Raw genomic sequence first — 15,008 nt, forward strand, 5'->3', positions numbered from 1 at the left:
ACTGAGTGACTTGGGGGTAAACATTTTCAAGTACAACTAATTGGTGATTAGGCACTTTTAAGTAAGATTATGAATGTAAATATTAGTAATCAATAACTGTGGGAAAAAAACTACATAATTGGGCTATCCCTTACGAACCTAGTACTCCCCACATAATATATCGTAACAATATTTTAAATTTTAAAACTTATTTAAATAAAAAAAATATTCGTTTGCTATACATTTAATCTTCAAGCGTCATTCTTACAAATGTGATTCTGAATCCAGTTATTCCTTTTCATCTAAGTCAGATTTCAACTCTTAATTTTCCTGGTATTGTAGCTTGCAAATTTTTATTCTTTTTACCGAGTCGTCAGGCAGGCATAAAAACGGAAAAAAGTAAGTGGTTTTAAGCCGTAACCTTCATTACAGCCAGGTTCAATACAAGAGCAAGGCATTCTCTCTCACCACTTCAACTTACTTAACTGACAAATGCGGAAAAAATTCTAAGGCATTGGTACATGTTAGCTTTTTCCAAGCACCCAAACGAATGGGAAAAAAAAAAGTATCCTGAGAAAAAATTTCAAAAAAAACTGAGACGTGATTAGGAATAATATATTATGTACGGTACCTTCCATTTAACACTACTTCTAGCGCAGTTAGTTCGCAGGCTGCCGCGAGCTTCACTAAGCCGATGAGATACGCCAAGGCTAAGTATATGACCGTGGACAGATACATTGTTCATATAATGGAGGAAAGAAGTAATATTTCAATGGTCCATACTGGGCATAACGTCTGCTGTCTATCGGACTGACGTGACAACAACCTGGATGAGTTAAAGTTTTCTTCCAACAAACGTTGCGAGACGCTACTGAAGCCAAGATGGCGGGCCACGCGCTCGCCAGGTTCGCACGACGGCGCGCAGAGGCGGCGACTCGCGAGGCATTGACCTTCGCGTCAGGTTACGACTCGCTCACCTTGACAACACGAGCACTGTTGCTTTTCCCTCGTCCCATCGCGGCCCGCGCTCAGCTACATCTGTCTGCTGTCTCCACTCCACGTAAACATCGGCACTGCTGAACGTGTTTCAAATATTATCCACAAAATAACTACCTCTCTATACAAAAAAAAAAAAAAAACAACAGTTGCTTAGAATAACCACTAGACCAACGTAAATGCATTGTTTCTTTACACATTTTTAATCTAACTTACAAACGACTATGTATTGCCCACGCTAGAATATAATTTCCTTAATATGTACACTGGAAAAATAAAGGAATGAGACAAGCGTATTAGACTTATCCTATTAATTTTTTTTACATTAAAGACTATATTGCAAACAAACTATAAACAATGCATTTTTTTACTCAAATTACGTTTTCTTTTAAATTCAGATTTAAATTCAATACCAGTATATAAATTTTGTGACCTGTGCATCAAATTTGCACTTATGACATACTGACTTCTTTTTTTTTGGCAAAAACCCAATTGGCCTGTAAACCCAACAGAAAGAGGCATTGAAATGAATTGCAAGTGGCTGGAGTCATGTTAAAGAAATATACTGTACAAAAACCTCACAAACAATTTTTATTTCAAACCATTCCTCCTAATGTCAGCATGAAACTGTCTAGTAATTATAAAAATTAGACATAAAAATTTTCAAAGAACTTTCTAACATCAATGGTGTATAGCTGTATTTATTTGAAAACTTCATGCCAAACAGAAAATTAATAATAAAGCCCATCACAAATCTTTTGTTAAAATGTGTGTACCTACTGCTTACCATAATAAACTACACTAAAAATAGTTATACCGGTAGGCCTACTACCACCTAAACCACCAAACCTACATCTCCAAAACACCTGAAATTTCCTAGATTTTAGATGATGTCCATTAAAAAAATTCTCTTTTCTTCAACCAAATTTCCTAGCTTTTTCTTGTTTTTCTTGTCTATATCAACCCATTATTACATGGCACAATAATTTGAACAGCTATAAAAAAACCTGCCCACAGCATCTCTACTGATGTCAAGTTAGAACAATGTGTCACAAATTGCCTCTAGCCTATCCCTTTCATGCTTTACCAAGTCATTCATGAACAGATGCATAATATAATGTTTAAATAAGTTAAAATTAGCTTTAAAAAAAGGAAATGTATTTTGTTTTAAGATTTGGTTATTATAGAGATTTTTTTACGTGATTTAAATCATTTTATATTAAATTTGTTAATTTTTTTTTGGTTTCAAACCCTTATTTAAGAGAAAGCCATTTATTTATATATATAATTTTTTTTTTAAACTATTGTAAGATATAGGTATTTTAGCTGTTGTTTGTAAAACTGGTGTATTCCAGATATCTATTAACTGGTTTTACCTATCTCTTTGCCTTTGGAACGAGGAGTTAGGAATGATACAGTGTGTTGTTGAATAGTGTGATATTAAAATATATATATTATAATTCAAGAGTAAAAGATTTTATTCCATAATAGCTGAAGTACCCGGCATTGCCCGGGCTAAACTCCTCTTACGAGTGATTTTCGGAAAACCTTGTTCTGAGTTGTTGGCTGTGTAATATAAAGAACACCACTGCATAGTTTAAAATCTCAAAGAAACATACTTTAAAACGGGAAATTTTGATTTTTATCGCCACACAAAATTTTGTAGAAATTATTGTTGAAATATGTAAAACTTGGATTTTTAATGCTGCCATAACTCTATATGGGAGCTGATTTTCAGAAAACCACGTTCTCAAATGATAGCTATGTTTTTGACGTGATAACGTCTTATAAATTGATGAACGCCGGCTGCACGCACAAAAAAATTGTCATGTTCCGCCTGAGCTGAGCGTGTAAGAACCGGCCAACCACCGTGCGAGAAAATCTTCTATAATATCAAACAGGTTAAGGTGGGCTTTTTAACTAATTGTTCATGATTATATTTAAACAAATTATTTAAATGAAATTTGCAAAAACTGTAAATAATAATTGACAATCAAAAAGTATGCAATTTTTCATCAATGTTTTCTTATGACGTTATCACGTAAAATTATTGTCCTTAAACCAACTTTACAGACAACCCCCCCTTTTTAAGGAACTGAATTTCAAGTCATTATGATATAAACTTGGAATATATATATATATATATATATATATATATATATATATATACACACACACACACACACACACACACCATAAACCCTTATTGAAGACTAATTTTGGAAAATTGTTGAACTTAAACGCCCTCACAACCCGCGGGTCTGAAAGTGAGAAGATAACTTAAGTGTAAAAGAAATCGCCAGAAGACGCAGAAGGCATCAACAATGCAACATTTCCTCTGAATTTCAAATCTATAGGGCCACTGGTTTAGGCTGTGCGTTGTCTGACAATCAGTCAGTCACTGTATATTTTATAGGTATAGACGATTATTTGAAAAACATTTTCACCCCTTTTTTCACCCATTAGTGTTTTATTTCGCAAAATAGTAAAAAAATTTTATTGGTAGTGAATAAACATGAAAACTTACATCTACTAAAACTATTTTTTTAATAAGAATAAAAAATTTTATTTAAATTCAATTCTTCAATTTTTACACATATTTACAAACCATAACCTAACTCAAAATTACTCATATGCTAAACCAAAACATATGAATAAACTTAAAAGCATACATACATCTAGGTTACTTATTTTTGGAATAATAATATTTGTTACTTATTACTTTATTGCATAGATTCATTTTAACATAAGTATCTCTGAATCTACATCTTCCTTGTTAGTTTCAATGTGTGTTTCATACTTAAATTTTCAGGTCTATCTGTGACATTTCCTTTTTGATATGAGGGCTGCGCGCACGTTCCCGGTGACTTTATGGTGTTATGAATGGGCGCCACCACGTGTAAGGGCACGTGGACCCGGCTGAGTCTCGCTCTCAGGGCGTGACGTAGCCCAGGTGGGGACGAGTTACCAGCCCTTTCTACCCTATCTATCCAGACCTGGCCCGCTCTAGGCGTCGGGCACGCCACACTCCTAGGCTAAGTAGGCTCACTCACCACGTGGTTAAATAAAGTACTCAGGTTTTACTTATATCCAGATTTAATTCCACGAACACGCCTCCCTCTACGCACGTTACACTTTAAACGGTTAAAAAGCCTGAGGCACGAACCGACTTAAGTGAATGCATGGTCCACCCACGTGGCCATGCGATAAAGTATGCTTAGTACACAATGTATAAAAACTCGAATGAGATAATTAATTATTAATACAGTCCACCGACCGAGAGCTGCCCCGAGGATTGACGGACGATAAGGTTTAAGAATAATTAAAGATGCAGAATTACTTGATCGGTGGTTTACAACGGTTGAGATCCCCGGGGTGCTGGCGCGTCTGCTCTCGGTCGGAGATGAAGATGAACTGCACGAGAGCTGGCTCGTCTCGACTAACATGGCGCCCCCGCGCCAACACAATTACCGTTATTACATTCTGCGATTCCGTGCCCCGGCGAAAGTTAAGCAAATCATAGATCAACATTAAAAAATATATAAAATCTACTGGCAATTTAAAGTACATTAATATTTACGTAGTTATTGAGAATTTATATAAAAACATTCCTACCCTCGTCCAAGTCCGTGCCTATTCGGGTCCGCCCGGGCAACGTCTGTAGTTTTTTAAGTAACGTAATATTTAAATTAAAGAAATACATGAGTAAACTGCAACAAAACACTGGGGCAAAAACACTGAATGAAAAAGGGTTTACAATTCACATTAAAACTTAACACTTTAGGGGGTCGCCGCACTGCTTCTAAGCGCCCTCTTGCCGGGCGCCCAACACACACACACACACGCACGGGGCGGGAGGTTTGAATAGATGGTGCTGGTGGGAGGAGAGGGGTGGCGACGGCGTGAGGCACATCGGGCTTAGGGAGGGCGTAGCCCCGGTCTACGTCAGAGAAATTAGCCCTTAAATAAGTTCAAACATAATTTTGATGTTTGATACTTACTTTCAAAATTCTTTAGTATCCTAGATACCATATTCCACGTTTCTATTCAATGCAATTCAATTAAATTCAATTTAATGCAATGCGGTCTATTTACGAAGTTCTAAACTAAACTGTAGAATTATGTGATCCAGTTCTGTGCTAATGTGATGTGGCAATTCATTTTAATGATAACAGTCAATGACAATTGTATCAAAATTGGCAACGAAAAATCAGCAAGAGTTTTAATTTTTCTTACACTCGACTTAATTCGTTACAATAGCAAAACGTAATGGCCTCGCGGCTATTGCTTGGCGGACATAGAGAAATGATACTCGCAATTTGTACATCTGTTACTTTGTATGTCTATGACATATATATAAACACACACATACATACATACACACACACATACATACATACACACGCACACACACTTTCATTCCTATTTAACACCCTTAGAGGATGAATTTTCAAAAATCCTTTCTTAGTGCTCACCTACATTGTATATATACGTGTGAAATTTCATGCTTCTAGACCGACCGGTTTAGGCTGTGCGATGTCTGAAAATATACTATGTCAGATAATATAGTATGTCAGAAAATATACTAACTGGAAATCATCTCATAAGTCTTGCTTGCCACCATTGTTATTCGGACCATAGAAAAGATAAAACGTCACTAAATATTTTCCATGTTTTATTGCAGGATTAGATACCCAGTCATATGTGGGTAGTAAACATGACAACATTAAGCATCAGGCCACAGCAATTGATTTTCAAGTTGCGGTCAGGCAATTACTATTACAACGGTTTCCCCTCCAATACAATCAGAATTTTTGTTCCCACCACTAATTAGACACAAGATATATGCAGCACGTTGTCTGCTGTTTTTAAAAAGTCAAGCAAATACTAGTTTAAATTTTTGCCTGATTAATTGCATTGTGATCACTCACTACAAGTCATTCTCTAAATTTCCACATCTGAGTAATATCTACATATTTATTTCTTTGCTCACAATATCTACTGTACTCTACTCTACTCCAAGCCGCCTCACCTGCCCGTTCCTCTGCATCTGGTGCTGGATTGCCATGGGCGACGGGGCGACCTGCGCGGCCAGGTGGCCGCTCATGAACACCAGGTGCTCCTGACCCGGCTGCACACAGCAAGCAACCCACATCCACTCACAACAGCCAGTTATCATTTCACTTACTCACATTAATGAAGTACAAGTAAAGTGATAATGAAACAAAACATAGGTAGTATTTAAAACATTTAACATTAATAAAAAAAGACTAATAAATTGAAAACTACTTACAAATTCAAAATAATATTAACCACATATAAACAAATTACTAGTAAGTATAAATTTTTTTTTGAAAATTAGAGCATAAGATAATAAACATGACAACGTATAAGAGTAATTTTTTTTTCAATTTGACATTATTGCAGACAAGATTCATAAAGGAAAAAAAGTTTAAAAATCTACCAATACTAAAATTTTGACTAGCTATAGTAAAACATATTTTGTAACACAACATTTCAAAAAAAAAACTAAAAAAAAAAGACAAACTACCCTAAAAATACTAATACTTTTCTAATAATAAATTACTCCTATTCAACTACATACACACTTCACCTCACAAACTTTGGTAACCATGCTAAGACTCAACATCTCCTTCACAGTGAGATCACAAGAAAATGTGACGTACAACAAACGGCACAAAACATTGATACTAGAGAAGGGATCGGTCATATGACCTACAGTTTACCTGGAGTTTACAAGAAGCAATGGACAACTGAGATGAGAATGGTAAAGGGATTTGAACCCAGATCAACTGGAGTAGAGTCCAATGTCTTGCCACTGCGACACCTCCCTTCATTTTTGGCACAGTGTGAGAAACAACCAAGAGATTGTAAACTACCACATTTTTCAAAGATAATACTATGCAATGTAACTAGACATTATTTCTTTTTAAATTAAGACTTTATCACATGAGGACATGGTATTTAAAGTGCACCATGTGATGTCAAAGCTTAACTTCAAGTGTATATTTTATAATACTTATGACAAATAGGTCTGATAAAATATACAAAACAAGAATTACTAATTATGTGTCTAATGTAAACATTTTACTTAGTTGTTTCAAATTCTTGTTAAGTAATTGTGCTTCGGGGATGCACCACAACGCCGAAATGCCAAATTGACCACAACGCAGACAGCTAGAAAACTGAGCTGTGTACCACAACGCAGAATAACCACAACGCCGAAATACACTAACACCGAAAAATATCATTGCAGGACTGCCACAAAGATTAGGTTAGGTTAGGTTAGGTTAGGCTAGGTTAAGTTAGGTTATATTACGCTAGGTTAGGTTAGGTTATATTAGGTTTGATTGTGGCATTTCGGCGTTAAGATACATTTAAGAAACACACACTAATTCATTCAGTTGTTATTTCGGCATTGTGGTACACAGCAGTTTTCTAGCTGTTGGCGTTGTGGTCAATTTTGACATTCGGCGTTATGGTATTTTGGCGTTGTGGTAATTCGGCGTTGTGGTAATTCGGCGTTGTGGTACAGTCGGCATTGTGGTCAATTTTGACATTCGGCGTTATGGTATTTCTGCGTTGTGGTAACAACCCTTGTGGTTCCCAATGTAATACATTTTGGAGATACGTTTGGTAGCCAATTGCACCATTCTGCTCTTAAACCCACAACCCAATGATCTTAGTCCAAAAATGATATAGGAATCAACCCTCAAAGTTGTGCCGACACATTTTGGGCTTCACGTTCTTCGCATGTGTGAATCAAAGTTCCCAAATTTTCAATCTGTGGCAACCGGCAGCAATAGATTCAAAGAAATGTACAGTACATTTCTATAGATTGGCTGGAACAATTTGAAAATGCTACAATTGATTGTGACATGCCAAAAAATTGATTGATGCTGTTGTTGCCTCGTCTGATAATTTTAATAATGACTGAAAAACACATACCAATATTAAAAAGCTACAACAACTGAAACAGTATAGAATATAATAAGGTTTAGTTTAAAAAGAAAATCTTAAATAATCAGCTTTGTTGAAGCATTAAGCAAAAATAACTAATATTTAAAACACTCAAAATGAGTGGGAATTATTGTAATGATAGAAAAATCAGCATTTATTTATCATATATATATTGAGAATTTCTGAACCATACTCTAATAGTTATGGCTGATTAAAATAATAACCTGCATTAAGCCTGTACAAATTATGACATGGCTGCTCACGCTACGTTAATCCGAGATCACAGTTGTGAACCAGCAGTTAGAGTGGCTCATTCCAAAGTTTACAATGTTCTTTGTACAGCCCTAAAATTATGCAATGGTGAAATATACAATGTTGTCTATCTATTATCAAACCTGTTTATGAAATGAGATCTAACTTGAACTTTAATAAAACAACTAGACCTTAAAGTTTATAAAAAGGAACTGTTTTCACCCTTAAAAGGCTTAAAAAACACCCAAAAATAAAATTTATTTATTTATCATTTATTTACACATAAATACATATACACGTACCCATCTTCCATTTAAGTTGATCCAAAGATATGCTTAGCCTTTATATCAAGCCAGTGTTCAAAACATCAATATAAATTTTGACAACACACTACTTATTTATAAAAAAAATTCTAATTTTTAAAGTTTATAAGTCGTTGAATTTGTTATTTGTAAAGATAAATACAATATACACATAGACATACTTGTCTATGCACAGGGGTTACAATAAAGAACATTTATTCTTAGCGTGAAATTTTTATTTGACACCCTTCCCTACTCCCATGAAAAAGGTTAAGAACCATCACAATAAAACTATATTATATCCCCTATCATTGTGAAAAACTACAAATTATTAAGTTTAAATATTAATGAATGTACAATTATTTTTTAATTAGATTTAAAAGTAATTTTATATGAAAAAATTAAATTTATTTAATGTGATTAAGTCGACAACAAATCAATAGTAAGAGCAAATGAACAAACACTGTATAAAACAATGCATATGCATAATCAAATTACATTAAATTTAATATTATTCTATAGCCTATGGTATATTATTTTATCAATTAAAAAAAAAATTCAAATCTTAAATGTAAGGGAGGCTTATGAAAAAAATTTCATAATTTCTTGGATTGGCAGACTCATAAATAAATAATGAATTAAAATTACTATGCACTACATAACTGAAAAAGCATATGTTAACTGTAAAATCTCATTGAAACAGCATGTATGTTGCCATGCTCTGTAGATGTTTCAAGCTACCATGATAACTATAGTTATTTAAACAATGATTTGGCTTATCAAAGATTCAACAAACGGTCAGATATACAAGTACACATAGGCAGCCATTCCACAAAGCAAAGACTTGTATTGAAAGTTTCATCTTATCTTAAATAAATGGGCGACAGTCACCCTTTGCAAAAATTGTCAGTTCGAAGCATTCTCCCACAGTAAAGAATGTATTTTATGTTTCTTCCCTGTGAGTGTGCTGGTTTGTAGCGAGCAGATTTGTGCTAAGCAAAGATTGTGCCTTCCTGTGTTCTGGAGGTATGCTAAATCAAATGAAATATTATCCCTTTGTACATTTGTACTCTAGAGAAAATATCAATATTAAGAAAAATTTTAAACGAGAAATGGCGATGCTATGTATATTTTACACACATTTGCATACAAACTCACAATTAACTTAATTTATTAATTACTGGCATTTTAAAACAATTCTGGCATAATTTTTATGAACTTTTTCAAAGCACCAAGGTGCTTGTTAATCAAAAATATTCTTTGTAATATTGTAACCAATGTATATACATAACCAGCCCTTGTGTAAACTTTCACGATGAACACATGTTGATATAAAAGCAGACTTGCAGCAATAGAGCATTTCTTTTATTTTTTTTTTTTACAAATGGTGTTAAAAGACTTTTACTGCACAAAGGAATCAGCTACGTACCTGACTTGTATCTTATAACATTTATTTCTTTATCAGTACGCTTCTTTTCAATTTAGTTTTAGGTCTCATCAGAGAGGACACTATAGACAGAACCACTCTATAAACAAGTCTGGCCTATTCAAGGTTCCCGCTCTTAACAAAGTCAAATTCCCTAAGTTTTCGAGATTTGCCCCGTTCCAATATGTTTCCTATTCTCATCAGTCTGTAGAGAGTGCTTCTACACATACCTGGTGAACCAAATTCAGGACTTTTTCAAAACCTTTTGTGACAATAAACTGAAGTCGGGCATCAAAAAACAACATAATTCAAAATGTATTTCAAAAAAATAATCATAACATGCTGAATTGACTAAAATATTTTCCTACAAAATATACAGTTTACACTATTATTTCCATCAACATTCTGTAGCTAAAACTGTCAAGACTGAAAAAGGAAACTAATATATTTGTTTAATCAGACTGTGCAAAGACAGGCCTGCTTATTGTGATCGAGTGAAATCCTACATATATTTCTCTATACTTCCAATTAATACACAGTTGTTTATATTGTTAGTAACAATCGGCTGCTGATTACTAACAGCACATAAATTTATAATTAAAATACATACCAGTTTGAAGACATTAAAATGAAACACAAAATGAAACTTGTTTTACATGAATACAAGTGTGTGATGTGACTACAATAAATTTGAAGTTATTGAGAAAAATATTAAACAGCGAGATGTGGCTGATTAGTGGCTATACTTTAAAAAAAAGGTAAAATGAATTAGACTCTCTTTTTCTCGAGGGCTTTAAATTTAAATAACCAAAAAGTTAAGAGGCTTTTGGCAAAATATCAAATTAAAATCACCAAAAAACGTATTTTTGATTTTGGGTAGGTCTTAGGATGGGAGCACACATAATCAGACAAGATGCAACATAACATGTTGCGACACCACACGATGCCTTGCAATTGTGTAACACCGCATTTTTAAAACGTTATTTCTTCCCACATTCTTAAAATGAATTGTTGTCTTGATACTACTTCAAAGATTGATTACATAAAATATGTCTTTCCTGTACTAAACATACTAATCAATCTGCTACCAGCTCCATAAAGATGAAAAATCAATTAAAATACTTCACAAGTGAATATTTTCCCAAATTAAGTAACAAGAAAAGTCTTTAACTAGTCAGCTATAAACACCCTATGGCATGCCTCTGTTGTCAAACTTTTTATAGGGCCTACTGCTTGTGCAGAACAATGCAGCCAGAAGACAGTCTACTCATGAAGTTGTTGATGTTGTCGACTCGTGTCTGATCACGGCAGTTTTGTACCGACATGCTGCGTTGGTTGTGTGCATTGCTTTTATATCAATAAATGAAAGTCAACTACTATCAGACAAAATTTTTCATTGTGTCTCATTCTGTGTGTATCCAGTCTTACGCTCCAAACGTGCATTTATAAATCCTGGCTGTTCTGTAAACATGCACCACTCTACTTCCTGAAACAAGATTGGAGAACACAGAGGGTACACCCATCTGCCTGTGTGTTTTAACTTTTAATTTTAATAATTTACCAAACCACAAGATAAAATAAACCTTGCAAATGAGAATGCTCTCTAAGTAAAAAATCTAAGAAGAAAAGAAATGCAGATTTAAAATAAATACAAATAAACAAAATGTTAAGAATTAAACATGTGCAGTAAATTTTTACTCTAGACTTCAGAGCAAAAAAAAAAAATTCTAAAGTGGTATTTTTAATGATACTAACCTAACCCAAACCCCTGATCACAACATTTTACAGTAGTTTATATGTAGCTAATCAAACCTAATCAACCATTCAAACTGTAAATGACCATGGTAATTGTCAAGGAGAGGGGTGTATCTGAAAAAAAAAAAAAAATTTTCCATTACAATAATTATAATTAACATTCCAAATTCCTTTTTCTACTCTAACATGTCTTCCAATAATTATCTAATAAGAAATTGTGTTACTTCTGTAATTATCTAGGTATATTAGCGGCTTCTGCATTTAAAAAAATGACATTTCAAAAATGTTATATTTCAGTTCAACTAACCATTGTGATGGTTGTGTTGAGACAGCCGTGCAAGATTGTAATTTTTTTATTAAATGGAAAATTTTTACAGTTCAAGTGGTGTGTTCATCAGCGCAAAGGTTAACTCAACGTGTGTTTTTGTTTTGGTAGTTTAAGTTTAGTAATTAATTAAATATGGAAACAGCTCTATACATTGTTACTTGCATTTGCATTAATTTGAAGTAGTGAAATGTTTTGTATTAACTGCAGATTTGTGTTGTTTGTATGTTAAGTATTTTGAACCCATAGTGACAATCATTCATGATGTAGACAAGAATCAAAAAAATGAATTTAATGTTCACCTATGATTTGGTGTGTTGACTGCTACGTAAAAGCATTAATTAGCTAGGATCAGAAATTTAAGGTTGTTCATAGAGGTTTTACATATTTTGTACCCAATGTAACTAGACTATTTCAGATAGGCCACTCCGGGCTTGCCTGGCTCTATCCCCTCCACTCAACCCAGACGTGACGTCACCGCGCGGACAATCGCGTCGCTTCCACGCAGCGCACCGCACTAGTGTAGCGTAGGTTACCAATGTAACTAGACCAGTGTAGGCTACAGAGGCAAAATTTTATGTAATACAATATTTAGAAGACCGAATCTATACTTTCAGAATGGGAAGAAATAATAGTAATTGTGCCGTAGCAGAGTGTTGTAATTACGGTCGTAAAACAGTAGGTGTTATTTACCACAGCTTCCCGAAGAATGTTGACCTGCAGAAACAATGGATGATTCTATGCAAACGAGCTGACAAAATTAATGTTAACAATGCAAGAGTGTGTTCAGATCATTTTTTACCGGGGGATTATGAGAGAGACTTAATAAATGAACTTTTAGGACTGCCTGTTAAAAAGAAATTGTTGCCAACTGCAGTCCCATCTCAGCGTTTGCTTAATTTACACGGAGAAACTTCACTCAAACTGAAGGCAGAGACAGCTGTGCAGGTAAATTTACTGACAATTTTTTTTGTATATATTTAGATAACTACATTTACGCTTTTGGTACTAATTGTTTACCTACAGATTTAAATGTATCTGGAAAGCGATAAGTTGTGGTGCCTAGATTCAATTATAAAGGCATGTAGGCATACCTATAAGATAGTAGGCTAATAATGTTTTCCGTGTATTTTGTAGTTAATAATCTGTCTTAATAGTATTGCAAGTATTTTGCTGATATAGAGTGATGTATGCAACTTTTTTTTTTTTTTTTTTTACATTGTCTTGACACCTTTCGTTTTTTCTCGCTATAACTTAATTTCTGGCTCATTTCCTCTTAACATAAATGCTTGCGTCCACTGTGTATGCTTATATTACTTTATTAGTCACAAATTTGAGTTAAATAATTATTATAGGTTACCTATTTGAGTGTTATGCAATAATTGGTCAATATTTCACATAGTGTTCATAATAAAGAGAGGTGGTGCTGTGTGTAAAAATTGGATTCGAATTTGGCTCTGCCGAGTTCGATTCTCAGCCCTGCCATCGCAATGTTGGTTTTCTCACATTTTCCAAAATTATTTCACACGAGTGCTGAAATTTTTAGCATGCTGATCTAATGAGAAATACCTAGTTTGTAAATTTTTACCGCGATGAATGCCTTCTCAAATATCCCTCTAGACATTTAAATGTTATTTCCGAGTTTTTCTTTTTTTTCCTGACCTTATAGTTAGTATATTGTTATAGTTCTAAAATATTACACTCTGAGGTTGAAATTTTGCTTATAATGGAAAACTAATCAGTTCTCTATGATTGCAGTTCACTTTCACAACAATAGAACTGCAACAAAATGGTCTCATAAAATGCAAAATAACTTATAGTTGATAATAAAATCATAATTGTAAAGAGCTATAAAAAAATTATATACACGTGACAAATGTGGCAAGAAATGCCATGGAGACATATCAAATAATTAATAATTTGTTAATTTAGAATTTTATAATCCCCAGCATTTCCTCTCGTTCCAAACATTTTAACTTCAGGGTAAAATTTCATCAACTTAAATAGTTTTCAAAATACGTTCAGTGATGACGACCGGTTACCGCAAAATAATAATTTCGAGAGAAAAAAAAGGGAAAAAACACAATTTCGCTAATGATGTTTACTTTTGCCAACTAGGTTTATTAGGAATAGTAAAATGTTGGAAATGTTTTAATTCGCACATGGTGCTAACAATTGAAAGGCATTTATTCTTGTTTCTTTTAGGCTGAGAGTGAACGTCAAGAGCGTCGTCAAAAAAGAGAAATAAGAAAAAGAGCACTATCAAAGCTACAGACTATTTCTCCGAAGAAGAAGAAAATTGAACAGGCAACTATTACAGCTGAAATTTGTGTGGACGAGAATGAAGAAATTAAGAGGCTAAAGAAAATGATAGATGATTTGAAAAAGAGAAACACTTTTTCTAGAAATTTCTCTGAACAACTGTAAAGCATCACTGAAGAAAGCTAAAAATTTGCGTTATGTAGTGAAGAAGAAGGAACCAGCAACATCACATCATGTCAGAAATGAAACCATTTCTAAAGTCAAAACAATATTAGGAAAGTGTTTTACACCTGGTCAGATTCGCTGTTTGTTGCGCAACAATAGAAGAGTAACCTGGAGTGCCGAAGACATTGCAAGTGCTTTAGCTTTACGAGCTCTTTCGAGAAAAACATACTTTTATTTGAGGAAACGCAACACTCCCTTGCCATCTCGTTCGACACTACAAAAGTGGACCAAAAATTTCACGTGCAAAGCAGGCATATTAAAAGAAGTGTTGTGTCTTTTGAAAGCCAAATTTGAAAATGTAAGTGAATTTCAAAAAATTGCAGTGCTGTCGTTTGATGAAATGAACATTGATGGCAGAATGTGCTATGATTCTTCGGAAGACACTGAAGTTGGGCCACACAAAAATGTACAAGTAGTCATGCTCAGAGGACTGTTTCAAGGTTGGAAGCAGCCGGTGTATTATGGTTTCGATGTAACGATGACAAGTGAATTGTTGAAAAGTATA

At 34.1% G+C, this 15,008-nt stretch overlaps 1 protein-coding gene across 3 annotated transcripts in view; it reads right to left on the reverse strand.

Annotated features, from left to right (window-relative positions):
- LOC134537950 (maternal protein pumilio) overlaps positions 1-15,008 on the reverse strand; it is a 448,094-nt gene that overhangs the window by 423,188 nt on the left and 9,898 nt on the right. For all 3 annotated transcript variants that reach the window (XM_063378958.1, XM_063378960.1, XM_063378959.1), the window contains exon 2: positions 6,008-6,106. In XM_063378958.1, coding sequence (XP_063235028.1) covers positions 6,008-6,106 — 99 coding nt within the window. The remainder of the gene's footprint in view (positions 1-6,007; positions 6,107-15,008) is intronic.

Source organism: Bacillus rossius, chromosome 12 (genome assembly GCF_032445375.1).
Source record: "Bacillus rossius redtenbacheri isolate Brsri chromosome 12, Brsri_v3, whole genome shotgun sequence".
NCBI lineage: Eukaryota > Metazoa > Arthropoda > Insecta > Phasmatodea > Bacillidae > Bacillus > Bacillus rossius.